Source organism: Melospiza melodia, chromosome 5, assembly GCF_035770615.1.
Source record: "Melospiza melodia melodia isolate bMelMel2 chromosome 5, bMelMel2.pri, whole genome shotgun sequence".
NCBI classification, from domain to species: Eukaryota; Metazoa; Chordata; class Aves; order Passeriformes; family Passerellidae; genus Melospiza; species Melospiza melodia.
The window spans coordinates 10,694,259-10,713,331 of record NC_086198.1 but is presented as its reverse complement, the minus strand read 5'-3'; the positions used below and the strand labels follow the sequence as shown (position 1 = coordinate 10,713,331).

General features: G+C 36.9%; 1 protein-coding gene across 1 annotated transcript; it reads left to right on the top strand.

The window, feature by feature from the left end:
* Positions 1-218: 218 nt before the first annotated feature.
* SMIM31 (small integral membrane protein 31) lies at positions 219-10,658 on the top strand (the record flags this gene model as incomplete). The annotated part of the gene is made up of 3 exons (XM_063156264.1): positions 219-444; positions 1,181-1,310; positions 10,606-10,658. Coding segments are annotated over exons 1-3 (234 nt in total), but the record flags the coding sequence as incomplete, so codon positions are not given.
* Between the last annotated feature and the right edge of the window lie 8,415 nt (positions 10,659-19,073).

The following is a 19,073-nucleotide window of genomic DNA, read 5'->3' as shown; positions in this document are numbered from 1 at the left end:
TAATTATTGCTTATAACCGTATAGACCTGAATTTTAAAGTTCTTACTGATACATTTTCTGAGCTGGGTTTCTTTCTTATAAGTCTTGTTTACAATCATGTTAATATTTCACTAGGGCTTAAAATCCAACACGACTTACAAGGTGCAAACTTCAGTCTTGACTGCCCCAAAGGCATTGCTACAATTTCTGCGCCTTCAGTTTGCTTTCACATGCCAGCATCCTGGAGGTGTCGTGTCGAGCTGTGCCTCTCCTGCCACTTTCACCACCCCCTGGTCTGGTGTGGGCTGTACCTGCGGAGAGCAAGGCAGCGGCTGGAAAGCGTCAGGGAATCACGTTACATTTTAGGTCCTCCCAGCTTCGGGTGATTAATTCGCTCCATTTCATAGAACTGGGATGCTTTTGAAGAAAACCCAATGGAATATGTACACAAATCGCTGGCAATCAGTAAGTGCCAGCTTCTCTTTACTTACTAAAAGTCGTTATCTTTTTCTTTCTTTCTTTTTTCCCTTTTTTTTTTTTTTTAATTTTTCCCCCCACAAACTCCGTAGAAATGTATCAGGCTTCTTGGTTTTAAGTTTTCTGGGCGAATGTTTTTTAGAGCTAAATCATATGGGCAATTGAACACTTTAAATCCACTGACTTCAGAATTCCTGGACTATTGACTGGAATTTGATTGGCAATTTGGTGGTAATGTTTGGACTTTCTCTCAAACATGTTAAACTTTCCACTACACAGAAGGCAGGGGGGTTTATATTCTAGCAGTTTTTCTATTAAGAAAAATCTATGCTTTCCTACAGATCATTTGAGATAATTTTTTTTTAATAAATGGAGTTTAACACTCTTTCAGAGTCCAGGTATGTTTCTGTTATTAAATGCCTTGCACACAAAAAACATATAAAAATAAATATAGCATATAGATGTATTTGCCCATACAGTTAAGTGCAGCTGCTCAAAGTGTCCCCTAGAGCACCAGCACATTCTGAACCCTCGGTAAAAAGGGTTTGAGCTTACATTCTTGCATGAGCCAGCAGCATTGTTTCCCTCTTAACCACCGAAGTGACTTAACCAGTTTGACCAGGATCTAGTATCCTCCTGAGTAAAGACTTAACTGCTCCATTGAGAGCAGTCCCTTTCCACAGCCAGTCAGATGAGTGAACGCTTTTTTTACACTTTTTCCTAGGCGAAGCAGTTGCAGTTCATGGAGCTGCCTTTCACAAACCTTGAAGTAGCTTTCATCTTGCTGGCTTTTGTCATTTTCACCCTGTTTACCCTGGCTTCTATCTACAGTGACTCCCATGACAACAAAGAAGGTAATGAACTAAAATAAATGTAGTACTTTACAGGTTTTACTAATACTCTAACTACATGTTTTGCGCTTTATCTTGCCGATAGACTTACAGTACCCGACACCAGCTTTAGGAATACTATTCCTAAAGGGGCAGAAAGTAATTGCTTAGGGCATCAGTAAAAGTCACTAGCATAGAAATTGTGTGAGGTCTGAGAAGGAAACCCCTTAGAGCCGGCTCTGCCCACTTGGCCGGAGCTGTGCCACGCAGCCGAGATAGCGCAGCGAGCAACCTCTGCTCTCAGCAGGGGAGGATTTTCTCCTGGCAGCACTTCTGATTCATGGTTTGAGGAGTTAGAAAGTGCTTAGGCGGGCAAAACTAAGGATGTTCTTGTAATCAAGGTAAATGTTTGTTTTTATAGGGCTGAAGCCAAGAATTTGCTGTTTTTAAGAGTGTGAAAATGCCATTAAAAGCACGGGTGGGGGTGTCTTTCTCCCATTCAAAAGATTCTGAAATCTGAATAAACCACAACCACATCCCCTGCTAGTTCTACAAAGATTTAACATAACCTTACACCCTCAGCAGAGCATTCCCGTGTCACAGGAGTGCTGTCACAGCCACCTTCATGCCATCTGATCTCTTGCGGGCAGGAGTATCAGCGAGGCTGCTGGAGCGGAGCGGGAGCAGGGAGCTCTGGCCATCTCTATCAGTAAAGGAGTTCCTCTCCTCTTCCCAGCCTCCCATTGGATCACCCTGCCCCTGCTAATCTTCCTCAAACTGAAGAAGTGGGAAAGGAAAGGAGGTAGGGAGAAAGGGACTGCAATAAACTCCTGAGGCACGCAGCAATATAGCTATTGTTTCTGCCATATATGACAGAAACTAATCCTGCGTTACCTTGATTTCTGTCAAAAATATGATATTTATTTTATGGACGTTTTTTGAGCAGCCCTAACAGAGTGCTCTCAATGTATGTCTCATATTGTAAAACTCTGGCCTGCCTAGTAATCTGTGAAACAATAGCTGACAGCATGAAAGGTAAGGAAGTGTCACAGCGCTTGTCGCTTGCATGTCAATGAGGTTTCTTTCTTGCTCTTCAGCTCCCTCAGATCTTACATCATTTCTGCACAGAAGGGAAAAGTGCCTGAAAACAATGCACATTTCTGTGGATAAAATGTGGTTGCCATGAGAACTGACCTCATTCAGACAGCGTGGACACAAGCAGTTTTTCCTGGCAGAAGTCTTGTACTGACATGGCAAGAGCAGCCGCTCCTCTCGCTCTGAGCAGGATGGGGGAGGCATGTGCTGCAAGGCATGCAGTCCTTGTGGCAACCAACAAATTCTGCAGAGGCAGGAACTTGGAAATGAGACCCTGTTTCACCAGTCTATAACTGAGATATGTCTTATGAGATCAAAAAAGAAAGTTAACAGAATCATATTGATTTTAAATTATGCCTGCCGTTGTGCAAAGACAAGGTTAGGTCCCTTTCCTTGTCCTCAGCTTCCACAATAACTCACACCAGAATTGTAGAGTGACTGACAGCATCTTCTTAGTGTCAAAACTGCATGCAAACTTTTCACTTGACATGTTTATCTCACCACAACCACACTTTCAAAGAGAAAGCTGAATCTTCTGCTGAGCAGAATCTTGATTTAAGATGGGAGCAGAATCTTGATTTAAGAGCTCATAAATGCCAAATATCTCAAAAACTTTGGTGTGGCCTCAGCAGGCCTAGGACTCACTTTGCTAAATAGAACTATATTCAAAGAACTTTGTATGAAATTATTTTGGACAGAATTGTTGTGAGAACAATTCATGCTTACTATTCTAGTTAAATAACCCCTGAATTCAGGCAGCATCTTTCTGCAGTAGCAGAGCTTTGTAACCATGTTTATGCCTTTCTCCTTCAATGCTTTTTTAAAATCTGCATTTAGAGGAAAGACCAGCAAGCAGGGAATCTATAAAAAGCCTTCTTCCTAAGTTAAGGGGCAAAAGGAGAATGAAAACCCTACAGCCCCTTTGCACTAACATTGACAGATGTCTGGTTAGAAGAGCTAAGTGAAATGTGTTTCAATGGGGTGCTGTCCTTCATCAGCCTTTTAGCACACTCATACAGCACTGGGCCAGTGCATTCTACTCACAGCTGGAAGAAGTTTCCTTTGCCTTCCCTCTTGCATGTTATCCGAACAGAAAAAAAGGGCTACAGGAGGGTTCTAATTTATATTCCAGTTCAGTTATTTAAGAGGAGATAGTTGTACTTTTTGGGGGGAATATGACTGTGCTTGTTTTATTTTCTCCTGTGGCCGGGAAGTTTGCACATCATTTGCTTTTCCCACTACACCAAACATAGTGTGTATTTTTCAGATATTTATTTAGGTTAAGGAAATGAGAAATTGAAATATTATCCTGTATTTCTCAAGCTTCTAAGGCAAGCTTTGAGGGAAATTGTTCTAAAAAACCAATCTCACCACATATTACAGTATTTTATCATGGTACTCTATAGCAGGGGATACAGTGCAAATCAGCTGTTCCTGTTCTAGCTCAGAAGCCAGTGCTCAGATTTGCCACTTCAATGGAGAAAAGGGACTGGGAAGAGGAGTGTGCATGTCTAAGTGTGGCAAACTAGACATATCAAATAGAGTAATTAGAAAGTGAGAAGTATGCTTACCTTCTATTAGAAGAGAAGTGTTTTCCTCCCTCAGAAAAATGAGGGCATGTTCTGTAAGATTATTCTACCTTTGAGCAAATGCAACAATTCATGCAAATGTAAAGAATGTCATCCTTCAAAAGTCTGTATCTACCTGAAGAAGAGAAGGAGAATATTTGGAACAATGTTCTTTGTTCAGGGAAGAAAAATAAGAAATCTGAGAGCATTTATTCATTAACTGAGGTGGAAGTAAGAGAAACTCCTCATAACATGACAACCGAGATGCTGAGGAAGGCCACGGAACAAGTAGAAGAACATTGTGGAAAAATGCAGGAATGTTTCACTAGGTTTGTCATAAGGAAACTTAACTCAGAAAACTAAATTTAAAATAAGGCATGCATCATTATGCATAACAGTAGCTACTGGAAGTAGTACAGAAGCTTACAGAAAGTCGAAATGTAAAATCAGGAATATACTCATTGCCTGTGTTCTAAAGCCTTTTTTGCTGGCATTACATGTTGTTCCTTACAGTTAGATGCCAACAGGCTGGCACAATCTGCAGGACATGCATTAGAGCATAATTTGGAAATCTGTAGTGGTGTGATGTTCTGATGGAGGCTGCAGCACGTGTTTCCTGCTGCCCTTTTAGAAGAGGCTAAACCCACTGCCACACCTTCCATGGAACATAATTTTCATGGCCCAGTGCCACTGTAGCTCTTTATGTAAGGAATAGCTGTGAGAAAGCAGTCTTCTGATTTTCTAGGATCCTTTCTTCTGTGTAGGAGGTAAGCCTTGCCTTTGATTCTTTTCCCTATTTGACCGGTATCCCTGTCAGGAACCAAACAGCTCCTTAAGGCACAGTGCAATGTGCTTCACAGAGTTTTGTTCTAAGGAATATAAAAGATGACAGATTCATTGTAAAAAGGTAAAAGAGAGTGAGATTTTAAGAACTTGTGATGCATTTGCTGCCAAGAACAGTCAGTCATGAGAAGAGCAGTTCCAAGCAGAGTCTATGCAATAAATCTCCCACTGGAGGGAGATGTCTAGTCACCGTGAGCCACTAGCTCTGCTACTTGCAGGAGAATTATCTTGCAAAGACCAGAAACAATTCATGAATGCCTGGAAGCTTTGCTTTCAGCAGTGTCTGCTAGAATTGAAATCTCAAGTCTGAAGATTAAAATGCCTGTTTTACCATTCATATTTCCATTGCATGACAAGCTATTCCAAACACAGGTGCAGCAAGGGAGTTCTATTTACTTAGCAGATTTTTGCCTCAGGGAAATTTGATTTCATATGCACTAATTGAATTTCAGTGGAAGAAAGTTACTGTTTTGCTCCACTTACACAGCATAATCCAAATGGTAAAACAGCAAGGAAGATACCCAGAAAATTTATTTCTCCTTATCTATATTCTTTTTTTACAGAAAAACAAACAAACAAACAAACTATACATATAGTGGAAATAAAGGAAGTAATGCCTACACTAAACCACAATTTTAAAAATTTACTTATATTAAAATTACTTCAGTTTTTCCATGTTTAAGAATAGTGACCCTAAAAACTGAGTTGTCTGAGCTGATCTCTTTGAAGACTTCACTTGTAATGATTTGAGTGCTGACATACTAAGCAGTGAGAAGTACAAACAGTAAGTGCACTCAAGAAATGTATCCTCTAATGTTTAAGATACTTCTAATATTTTTGATATGTTGTATATTAGGAAAGTTTAATATTTCCATTATATCTCTAAAGATAATTTCTTTTGTTTACAAACTGCTGGTGAGCCTTGTAAGGCCATGGATTCAAACAGAATGCTGCAAGCACACAAATCTGCGGACAAAGCCCCTTCTGTTTCTTTTTCTTACAAAAAATGAAGGCTCACTAAGCAAACTTAGTGATCACACATTTACAAAGAACAGGTTATGTCTAGAAAAATGACATATGCTAAAACCTTCAAAATCACACCAAAGGGAGCAATAAATGTTGTACATCAGCCACTATTTCACAGAATGAGATGGGTACGGGCCACGTCCTGAGAACTCCAAGAAAGAAAGAGAGTAACATCGTTTCCTACTAGTCAATAAATCTGATTACACTGGAGAATAAAATATCATACAAAAGGCAATATCTAATCACATAACACATTTTTTTGTTACTGATTACTAGGAATTACTGAATAATTTTGAATAAGGAACTTTGCATGGTATGATAAAGTTTTCTACACATTTTCATCCCAGCTGAATCAATCTTCACCTGTATGTTACCTACAAAGCACAGTTTCAGAAATAAAGAACCTTGGCCATGCATCCATTCTTATGAGGGAAAATTAAAGCACGTAACAACAGCGTTAGATCTGCAGGAGGAAACCTGGAGAATCAATGTTTAACCTTCCCTTAATCACAAAGGGACACTTTTCACCATCCTTGGGACAGTCCTAAGTGGCCTGCATTGATTTGATAATTTAGTACCAGTTTCATTCCATGAAAAGGGGAGATAGCATAATTCACATGCTTGATGCATTCTGCTCTAGAGGTCAGTATTTTCAAATTCTAAACCAGCAAAATAGTCAAGTTTAGGCTCTTTAGCTTGGGGCTTTTTGTTCACCCCATTGGCATAATTAATAACATTAAAGACTGTGAGATCACCCAGTCACTTAATGATTTTTTTCTCTGGTGCCTAACTGTTCTCAGGTTACTTTCACATCTTATTAAAGATTGTGTCACTGCTTAGAATAATGTAATTAGTATTTTTCAGGCTTTGCTACAATCAGCACTTTCCTTTAACACCTATATTCCTTCTATCATTAGTGTTTGATCTTGCCCTGTGTGAAAACTCTTTAAAATATTTTGAGTATCTCTCTAATAAGAGGTCAAAAGTTTACTTGTATTATAAATTATTCAGAAGTATTCTACCTACTTAAGTGAGATTACAGTAAAATTTCAGTTCACTTGATGAAAGAGAATTTGGAATTCATATTCCTGGGTTTAAAATCAGCCATAAATGTGAGCTCCTTACCATCATGTTTGATATCGTAGTGAAAAAAGAAAGATATTTTCAGTAAGTGCTTTAAACTCTGCTGCTTTTTACACTGCACTATGGACTTCTGAAGTACTACTTGGGTGTCACAGCAGTTATTTTAATAATGGTTTTTAAATTGAATGAAATCACCACAACACTTAAGACCCCTCAGTATGTGCCATATGTTCCTTTTACTACTTACAGTACTTAGAAATGAGGTTTACAGTGGGAAAGACTCACTTGGGCTTCAGAATCAGAATCCCTTCAGAACCATGTTTATGTCTGACCTCAATCACAGCATGTGTCACATAAGAATATTATCAAAGCACCAAGGAAGTGGCAATGACATCCTTAGACATATGAGAGGATGGGGGTACATTCCAGCTTTTCCTCATTTCTTGCTTTATAATTTAAAGATTCCTTATGAATTTCCATTTGAAGTAGTTTCAGAAAAGCCTGGGATGCATTTTACAATGTCTCAAGTTGAGAGAGAGCTTGTGTTGATCTGAATATCCCTTTCACAAATCAGTAATAAAACTGTATGCGATTTATGCTCAAAGAAACTTTTAGCCCTAAAGCCAAAATAGCAAATGTACTTAAGACCAGTGCTACACCTAATAGAAGATCAATGCAAGAGGAGGACATTCTAAAAATATAAGTAACCCAAATATTCAACTCTTTGAAGATACTAAAAGTGGGAGCTGATATAATTCTGTTCCAAATTTGATTATTTAAAGTATTTTAAAATTGTAGAGAATTAAATCCTGTGGGAAGATTTTTATATTTAATATTCTTCTCTGTATCATATATAAATTTCTTTTAAGAGTCATGGAGGTTTGGGGGAAAGAATATAGCTTACAGCAGAATTTTCAGATGTACTACTAAAACCAGGCTATCACTGAATAATGAAAATGTAGGGCCTTTTACTCTGATGAAAAAATCTGTATAGGGCCACCCATGGTGTACAGATTTAATGACAGTAGCACCTTGGCTGGATGGAACTACAGGAAAAGCTGAAGCACAACCACCTGTATGGCAACACAGGCATGGTCCTAGAGGTGAAAACTGGCAGGTAATTGCTGAATAATTAAATAAAAGAATGTATTTAATCTGAAATAATTATGGCAACTCCTTTGTCTGAAGGTATTTTATAAACAATTTTAGTTGCTAGAAAAGTAATTAAGGGTCTACAGGCCAGAAGAGGAAGAGGTGGATGAAAAGTCCTCAGTGTAAGGACCAGGGAGATGTTTGCATTCACAAACATCATCCGCCACTGCTCCATCAAGTGCAGATTGAATTCATTATTTCAAATCAAAAAAGCCATGGTAAGTGGACCATGAGATGCCATGCGCTGATCAGAACAAAACTGAGGTATTTAAAGACAGTAGTATCAACATCAAACACCAAATCCAAGGGGTCTAGGTCTTTATGAGCAAGATAGTTTTATTGTCTTGTTTTTTGTTGGTTTGGGTTTTTCGTTGGTTTTTTTCTTTGAGAAAACTTTTTGAGAAACCTAATAGGCCTACAGCTAGTCTTCCCACATACAAAAATATTGCCAGGGTGCTTTCCTGTCACCCCTTTGCCTCCCAGCATATAAAGTTTAAAGTTCAATAACTCCCTTCAGTGGCAAAACTCAGGGAAAATAAGTCACCTTTGAAAAGCCCTACAGGGGAGGATAAAAACGAAAGAAAAAAACAGCTCTGTGTTTTCAAACTAATAATGTGGGAGTAAGAGTGAACACTAAGACTTTCCCAGGAATCCCTAAGGAACTGGCATATATTATTTTAGGACTAAATTCAGTCCATATTGCTGTCATAGGATTGCTTTTGAAATGTTGAGTAACACTCATGGATTGGATGACATTCTTACTAAACTCATAAGTATACAACAGTTTTTCCTTCCCTGGGAGGTAAACGTTGCTGATATATACATGTACATATATATATAATATGTATAACAAATTAAATGCCAGAGAGGTTAAGTAGTCCTTCCCAGATTAAAAAGTAACAGTTGGGGTTCAAAGAAGGCAGTAAATGAGATTACTCCACAAGCTCCTGTTCTCTGTCTACTAATTCTATTTTCTCCTTAAAAATATGATCCCCTTGCACCCCATCTATGTAAGTGGTGTCTAGAAAAGCCTTTTTGAGGACTATGTTTTACAAGTAGTTCTCTGCCTGTGGGAGCATTCATGTCTAAAAGAATATGGAACGGAAAGGCTCACCAATCTCAGGGAGTTCTGCTGGCTTTGTGCCCTAGAACTTTCTTCAAAGATGGCAAAGCCACACGTGTGAGCACGCACTCAGATTCATCTTGGAGCTAGAAATGTTTAAAATGTGAGTGAAATCTGAAATTAGTTGATGCTTCTGCTTGGCTCCCATGTTCTATTCTCTATTCCTCTGAGCTCTGCCCCTGTCTCCACTGACCCCACACAGCTCTCTCAGGCCAGTGCCTAACTGCACCTGTGAAGGAGAGGCAACTGCAGAAACACAGAGAAGTGACCTTAGGCAGGCTTTTGCCAGAGCCAGCTGGAATCTTGCTAACATATCTCAAAATAAAATTTGTTTTCTTTAGTCTCCTGTATTCTTCACTATAAAGCCTTCAATTTGAGAGACATTTTGTTTGTGGGTGATGGAGTGTGAAGAAAAGGTGGGGGCAGATTTTTGCAAAAAAGTGATGGATCTGTCCTAAAACTGGTTTATAACAAAGATAAGCTTTGTTTCACTGCTTAAAAATAAAATCTCCCTCCTTCTAGATTAATTTGCTACTAAGACTGATATCTAAGATTAAGTAGAAAAAATTACTTATAAAACACATTTTTTAAAATATGGAAATATTTTAAAATAAAGAGCAATATATTTCTTCATTATGGTTGAATTTCGCGCAACTTACACTGAAATACAGAGAGGAATCTACTAACCTCTAAGTTAAGGATTTCTGTGCTCTCTGCTCCATGTAAGAGGATGCTCCTGACTTCCAGAACCTCAAGAAAACTTTTCAACCTGGGGGAAGTTGACAAAGTTGTAAAAAAACCCAAACCAACAACAACACTAAGAGATTTGTTTGCTATTGTAATTTCAATGGAAGATAACCTAAGGATTAGGAGGAGAAAGAGAAAATTTTAGCCCTCAGTGAGGCAGAATTAAAAGTAATAAGGCATTAACAGGTAAACTTAAGGCGAAAGCATAGCTGTTTTTCAGTGACCTCTTCATATAAAAAATATTTATAAGAAATGGAAACATTGTGAGACAATTAATAACAGAGACATTGGAAGTTAGTGGTAATCAGGTAACCCCAAGCAGTCCCTTTGTACACAAGCAGGTAGGATGGCTCATCTGGAGCTTGTTTTGCTGACATAAATTGGCAGTGTTCGATTCAGGCCACGGCATAAACAAGAGAAATAAGACTTGTGAGCCCATCCAGACAGAACAATTCTAAAAAGGTGTGCTACCAAGGCCAGAGCAAAGGCCTCCATCTAGTAACAGTTCAAATATAGGAGGACATAATTTAAGAACAGGTTAGACAAGTACTTTGAGTGTTGAATAACTGTTCTTTGGAAGGCTGCAAAAACAAAAGTGCATCTTTTAAAGGTAAGAACACAGATGCCTAAGGACTTCGGGACAAATCAGTCATGGAGAAAGTACAGAGAAGTACATGGAGAGGAGAGAATAACAAAAAACAAAAAACAAAAAAAAAAAAAACAAAAAACAAAAAAAAAAAAAAAAAACAAAAAAAAACAAAAAAAAAAAAGAAATTCAAACTAGATGTCACAGTATCTAAAGGCACCAGCAGTCTTCTCAGGAAATATAATCTTTTTCCTTGCTGCAAATTTATGCAATAGGTCAAATATATATGTTTGCCTCGTTTTCTTTGATGGCAGATTGTATAGCTCAGATATCAAAGTATGTTAAGCCTATGCAATGACTGCAATTTTAAAACCACTAGAGGTGGTCCAATAGAAAAGAGCTGGAAATTGAGTAACTCCCTAATGATAAATTTCAGGGTTTGAATGCTATCAAAGCAGAAACTATATTCTTTTTTCTTCAACTAGTAAAGGTCAAACATCTGAAAACATGACTGAGATGCATATGAAACAGTAAAGTGAAGCAGATTAGTAGAGCTTCCCATAGGAAAAGTGGAAACCAAAGAAATAAGTCAACACTGGAGATTGACGAAGTGAGAGCTCTGCATAAAAATGGTTTAAGTGTACATTTAAGAACTTCTCATTTCCTTCTGTTATTAAAGAAAATTCAAAAGGGCCACAACAGGCTGAAGTTTAAATATTGCTGTGTGAAAACCGTCAGCAAGCTCCTTACCTATAGATAAAATGCAGGAGAAAAAAAAAGTCCATTTTCAGGCAGTAAAAAATACAAAAGTATGGTGAGACTAAAGGCCAGAGATGCTGTTGAATAAGCCACCAGCTTTCATCTCTGTTTAATGCCCTCTGGCACATGGACACTTTGGAGAAAACTGCAGACTTAAAAATTAATGAGCTTAGCATGCCATGGCTGAACCAGGATTAGTTTGATCCCAACTTGTAATAAATAATGAAAAAGTGGAGGCTGTAAAATAATTAAATAAGTATACAAAGCCCAGAGTGAAGTAGTGACTTTATATTGTAGAGTGGAACCAGGCTGTTTTAGAAAACAGGAAAGTTCTTTTAATAAAAGTCACAAGACATACTGAAACAGAGGTAAGAGAGGCTGGTTTTATTTTGTTAGGCATATTATATTTTTTTAGGATTGTAACTAAAAGCATTAAAAATCTGCTCAGGTAATACACCCCAAAAAAGTAAATAATACTGTGGTAACACTAATAAATTACATTGACAGCAAGTGCATTTATCAATACCTGAGGTGAACTTTTAACAAGTTAACAGAAGTGGGAAATTGGATACTCAGTTTATCTGTGATATTTCTTCCTATTTTAAAATACAGGAAATACTTTGAAAGAAATATAAATGCTGAAAGTATTTTGAAAAATCAGTATCAGAAAGTACTGACAGACATACCCTAGGATGGTGGCATTCCGAGCGGGAAAGAATCGTTAACAAAAATCGAATATACTCAAAAAAAATTACACTTACAGATACTTAATATTGGCAAGTTCTAGAAAGTTATTTGTGTGCTACTAATTGTGAAGTGGATTTGTAAGAATTATTTTCAAAACTTTAGCTACATGTATAAACAATTTGATACATTTAAAAGTAATATATGAAGTGTTTCAACTGTTTCACATGCTTAAAGTTTATTGATTTTTTTTGGCACAGTATATCAGGGTTATAAAGATGGTTTGAATACTTACGACAATATTAACAGCCAAGAAAGTACAACCTTATGAAATGTTACACTTTGATTTTGTAAACTCAGAAAATGTGTTCAGATTTACAGATATTTTATCTTGATTTCAGAAAATTTCCTTCTACCAATCATGCTAATGAAATTATCCCTTAAAACCACATCATTACTTATTTACTTATTTTAAGGAATGTTCTTAACCACACTGAAATCCAAATTGTAATCTCCCAAAATAATGAAAGATTATTCTTTCTGTTACCATGACATGAGGTTTTGGTTATGCTTTGGAATTAGACTTGCCAAAAAATTTCCAGGTTCTGAAATGTTTTGGCTATTTTTAGTGGGGAAAACAGATAGTTCTATGTACAAATGAAATATATTCACTGCTAAAAAATGCTATTTGACATTGGTCTGAAAGCATTAATTACTTTAGTTAATTTCATTAACTCAATTAACTGATTTTCCTTCCTCTTGCAAACAATCATGACAAAATTTTCAGTCACAAATAGCCTGAAATAAAGGGAGGAACATTCTTTACTCATTTCACATCTTTTCCTCTCCCTTAGAGTTAATGTTCTGCTTTTGGCTCAGAGCTAATTCTAATAAAAAACCAAGAACTTGGGAAACACACAGATGGCCCCACACTATAAATTATGTGGTTGTCTTACGTGGGCGGTATGTAAAACATTGCTTCTTCACTCCCTATAGCAAGCCTGAAATCAGAAGGCACACGGTGCTTGATAAGGCTTTTTACATTTTCCATTTTCAATGTGTGTAAAACCTTAGTGACCTTCAGAAATAAGTCTTGTCAATTAAGAAAACCTTTCTGTAACATCATGCCTCAACATCTAAAATGCTTTTCATTAATGATGGCTTTATTCTTGTCAGAGGAAAGCTACACACAGGAAGAAAAGAAGAGAAGGAGAAAATCCAACAAGAAAAAGAAGCATTCGAATATGACTGAAGTGGTTTAGAATATTACCCAAGTCCACTGTTGAAAACAGTTGTGAAAGAGGTATCTGTGGATAGATGCTGGTCCCCTGAAGACAGTGAGAAAGCGGATGTGAGAAAGGAAGGCCCTGGTCATCCATCAGATGGAATCCAGACGTGACAATTAGAGTTAATGAACCACGACCCATGAAGCTGCTTCAGCACCTTTTTACAGCCCCACTTCATGGCCTTCATAAAAGTACCAGGGCTTATTTTACAGACCACATCTGCTCTAAATTCCCAAAGGAGAAACGTGCATTCAGAAGTTATTTTTTGTTCCTTCACCACTTTTCAGTCATTTATAAAGAATATTTAACAGCAGTGTATTTACTTTTCTACCTATTCAGTCAACAGAATAATAGAATTGAAAGATATGTTTTTTACAATAAAACAATACTATTATAATAGTTATTTAGCTTGCATTAGCATTAATAAGCTGCTGAGGCTGACTGAAAAGTACCAGGCAAATGTGGAGTTTTTAATTTCTTCAGTACCATGGCATCTATATCCAAGTATTGCCTTTGGTTTTAAATGCTCAGAAATAGAGTGCCTTGCAAAATTCAGGTTGATTTACTGCTTTTGCAGAGTGCCTCAGTCAGCCTTGGTACTGAAGTCCTCAGTTTCTTCACAGAGCAGATATAATTAATGAAGCAATACCTCTTCCTCCCTGAAGTCCAGAAGATCTGCTGAACTTCTAAGGCTGAGGTTGGAACTGATCCTTCTTGCCTTATGGACAAAGCATTTCTGCAGTTTTTGGATCCTATTCATTCCCTTAGGTCTCAGCCTGTGCTATACCCACACTGCTTCTTCCATCCACATGCAAAAAGAAGCCAAGGGAAGGACAAAGTAGCTCATGGGCTAATTGTTAGAAAACTCCCTTTTGCATACTAGGAGATGACTGGAAGAGCTCTGGGCTGGGCCACAAGGTGTAATATGCAGAGGCAAGAAGTAATTATTTTCCTCACCACAATGACATGAATAAAAATATGATGAAATTGACCCTGTTGACCCCAAATATCACAAATTTCACCCTGACCCAAAGCTTCAGATGGCAATATCTGAGCAGCCTAATTATGGCGCTTTCAGATTGTCAGTGTTCTTCAGGAAAGTAAAGAGAATACCTTCTTCTCATGTTAACCACTAATTTAAAAAATAATCAATCTGCACAATAATCCATGACCAAGTAAATGCTAGAGCCATTTGCTGGAAGAATACATGTATTTTCTTAAGACATTATTGGTCAGCCAAAGTCTGATGCATATACTAGAACAAAAATTATTTTCCAAAACAAATCAATTCGCTAACAAAACTGATATCTGTACTACAGTTGCTTTTTGGCAATAGTAGACACTCCCAGGAATCCTTGTCCAGCATAGCCCTTGTCAAAGCCTCCCATAGTAAAAAACATTATTCCCCTGGTTTTATGTCAAGCAAGGACATCTCAGCAGCTGGTGCCTCTTTAAATCTTTAAATCTGAACTGGAAGAAAGCCACTATTCAGAAATAAGACTCCACTTTGCACTTGCACATGGAAATGTCTGTGGTATTTGCAGGACCTCATTGGGAGTCATTGCCTTTCAAGGGAAGTAGCTCATAGAATCATTGTATTATAATAATTTTCCATAGCCTAAATAGCAGTTGAAATACTAAACTGCTTTATTATAGCTAAGTTTTCTCAATTAAAAAAAAAAAAAAGTGCTTCACACTGTGTTAGATGTCTTGGTAACAACAATCCCTGAAGCTGTCTCTGCTAGCATACACACCATTGTTAAGACAAGTTCAGGTTTGTCTTCATTATTTCATCGGCTTGTTTTTTTTGATTTAACTTTCCTAGAGCTCATTAAATGCTACTGGTATTGAAAACATGGTAGAACTAGTGAAAAAATAAAATATAAAGTTTTATACAAAGTAGCAAAATTTTAAAATTATTGAAATAGTGTTTGCTGCAAATACCATCTGCCTTGTGTAAACACCAAATTATTTTTGCAAATATGTAATCAAAAAACATAAACAACGTAGAGAAAAAACCACCCACAGACCAGGCAAATTATGTTTTAAAGGCCCACTTTTTTAATAATTTCCTCCAACCCAAAACTACTTTAGTAAGTCTGGACAGAAAACATAACAAAAAAAAAAATTGTTTTTATCTTCATTAAGAAGTCATATAAACATACTTAATGGGAGATCTCTATGTAAACAAAACTTTCTAAAAGAAACTGCTCTAATAGACCTTTGGCATGAGTTGATTTCAAGTCATTCTAGGATGAATGAACCTAACACATACGTATTCTAATTCTTTTTATTTAAGAACTACAGTAAAGTGTATTTATCTGTAAACCTAGTTTATTTGGGGTTTAATTAATTTTTTAATTACTGTTTTGATGACATTTAATCTACAAATTATTTTGATTAAAAAGAAACCACTGTTTCTCATCCAATGTTCTCATTCAAAACAACTCATGTTTGTGGAGAGATACATCAGGAAAGAAAACTTCAGTGTTGACACAAAGATAAGACGGGACTAGGAATCATGACTTGGAAGCATGAATGTCCAGTCCTTCTTGAGAATTACAGTCCAAACTTTTGCATACATTCAGGGAAAAACTAAAGAGAACTTTCTTTTAACTAATAAAAGCTGTACAGGACCAACCACCCAGTACAGTAAATGTATCAGAAAATGTCACATGTACTAATTAAATTATAGTATTAAATTATTCTTTTTAAATCTCAATCCATGTTTTCAGTGCCCTGTGTTCCTGTTTTACATGCCAAGTGAGTCATGGCTTTAAGAACATGTAAAATTCCACTTTAAAAGGAGACAGTATAATGGAACATAGATTCAATGAAAAGAGTTTTAAGTATGAAAAAATACCGTGTCCTTCTTGTCACTAAACTGCTATTGCAAACAGAAGCTGACATTAGATGGAGATGATTTTCAGCTTCATCTTGGAGACTCTCTTAAGACAAAAATTAGGATTAAATTCTACAAAGAAATTTCTCTTCACATGAGGAGATCCTCTGAACAGATCATCATACACTTAGTTAAGAGTCTGATTGCAAACCCATTTAAGATTAACAGTACAGAAACTACTTTGAAATAAGAATGTCCACACAGGAGCTGCGTCACTTGGAAAACTTTTCATTGTAAACCAACTCAGCCTTCTTATACAGGCAAAGATGACTTTTTCACGGACACATTGGCAAATCCCAAATATGGAGATAAAATCACTTCTTATATTATTGCCCAGTCATAACAAACCTAATTTTAATGATTTGTAGTTATAAACAGTGGAACATTGAATGTACCATAGAATCCTCACCTAATTACGTGTCTAATATTAAGAAACAGGAAGCAGCTATGCATACACAGTAAAGAGGCAGATGTTTTATTAGGAACATGCAGTTGCACTTTGCCTGATTAAAATTCTGTGCTGTCTTCTGTTACTATGCACAATTTGAAGATACTGTTCTAAATATGCTTCTGTAAGAGGACAAAACATGTCATCTACCGCACTGAAGCTGTAAACTTCCCTGCAGGCAATTTTCTGCTCTTCCCAAGTATCCTCCTTCTTCTGCCATGTTAAAACCATTACTTCTGTGACACATGGCAAAGTTTTCCAGCTGTAGTGAACCCAAGTAAAGATCCTGACTTAAGGTAAGTCTTTCATTAATGTGCATCTGATTTTGTTGAAGTCAGAAAATGTTTACAGCTGAATTCAGTTAGGGAACAACTTGGATTTACTAGCCCATTCCTTCTCATGGCACTACTTAGAGAAGAGGACCTGTGATTTTAGAAGTGACTTGTTCAGCTTAATGGCCACATCCTCAGGGCTGAAGTAAATTAATATTTTATCAAAAATTCCCATAAGAGTGACTTCTCCACAGGGCAAGCAATCTTTTCCAAGAGACACCATAGAGGTGAAGTAATTTTTTTTTATATTTTGAAATTTAGTGGTTACTGCTCCTTAGTGTACTATTTCTGTACTGACAGAGAAATCTAGTTCCTCCTCACTGTTGTCCTCCTTATTGTTTTAGTAGGTTTTTAACAGTAAAAAGCAGAAAAGAAAGAGTACCATTAGTTTAGAAAGTTAATCTTAGAAAGCAATGGAAAATACCTCAACAAAAGTGTGGACCTAAGCCATAAGCTTAGAGGTAATGAAAATGCGATGATAAAAAACCACTAAGAATGAAAAAGAAAAAAGTTGTGTGAACTACTATTTTACATGAAATTGCATAAAGAATTGATCACACCAGATTATCACTGCAGTAGCATAGAACTCATAGGACTAAAACCAATGGTTTAAATTAAGATTTAAAAGTAATACCTTTTGCACCAGAAAATTCTTAGTCAGCCATCTCCACTCATTTCCATGACAGACTACTGTTGACTGTTTTCCATTTCACTTGGCCCCCAAGTACTAAAGTAGCCATGTCATATGAATTGATACTTGACCAAGTCTTACATTCATCTTCCTATTTTCTGAACAACTGGCAAACAAGGAAAAACAAACAGGAAGATCCTGTTTGGAAACCCCTTACTTTGAAGGACTGACAAAAGCTGCCTCACTACAGCCCTTGCAAGGACATTTTCCATGACTGGCTGCACCAAGCAGCACACAGTATTCCTAGGGGATCCCTTTGATCCCAGGAGTATCATTTACCTGTGTTACGGGTCATTTATTTATTTGTCTTCTCAGCCAATATCCTTTGATCTAACAAATTCAGGATGCCACTGCTCTGGTATATGGCAAAGTAATTAATTCCAGCAATAATGTCTTCAAAGATGACATTGTAATTGAACACAGAAGGAAAAGCCACAAAACAAGAAAGCAGATAGACATAAATAGTATATCTAATTCAGCTAAGAACCAAACTTTGTATGTTGGTCTGAGTGAGAAGATTTCAAAGATTTAGCTACACACTGTAGTCTTTTTCTCCATTTTATATGTTACATGTAAATCTTGTATTTATTAAAAGATAATTGACAGATGTAAATTCATGGGACTATATGGTTATATATTCTTAAAGAAGGTCATATAAAAGTGCTAAAAATAGCATTCACTTTTTTTAAATTAAGGAATTCAAGATGTATTCTCATTGTTTTCCTAGTAACACTCAAAGTACTCAAAGTGATATTGAAGCCATGCAATATATGCACATATGGGCCAAACTTTAGCTCAAACTTCACAATCTGTACAATTTTTTGAGGTTGTTCAGGAAAGACCAATCCCAAAATGGGTATTGTATTAAATATATATATATCCTGTCTTGAATTTTCTTATCTCATTCTATAATGTACTCGGGCTCCTTGTTATTCTCTAATTTTCTTTGAGGCTCACTCATGAGCTGCCATGGACTGTAAGGGAGTATGCCCACTTTATCTTTAATTCCCAACAGCCAGGCTGACTGCAAAAATACCAAGCTGTAACTCAGAAGGCTGAAGTTATCTCTGCATAAACAAGTAGTGCAGCCCCACAGGAGAAGGCTTGTAGAACAAACCTGTTGGTACCAAGAATGCAACAGCCAAACTCCGTGTATTTCAGGTGTGTGTACTCAGACAGGCTGATAATCAATCAGCTTCTGTGGATTGAACACCCCTTAACAGTTGGACTGCATCTGTTGTACTCATCTTCAATTCACAATTAGGTGAAAAAGAATGCGGTTAGCAATTTCTGATACCTCTTCATGACACTAAGTACATTAATTCAGAATGACTGGGATATCCACTTTAAAAGTGCACTCCTGATAAAAATCCCAAATTGAGCAAGAGCCTGGAGAGGGTATGATTTTATGAATGCACATACTAGTGCTGTGGCACAAAAACTTGAAGTTTAATATTCTTAC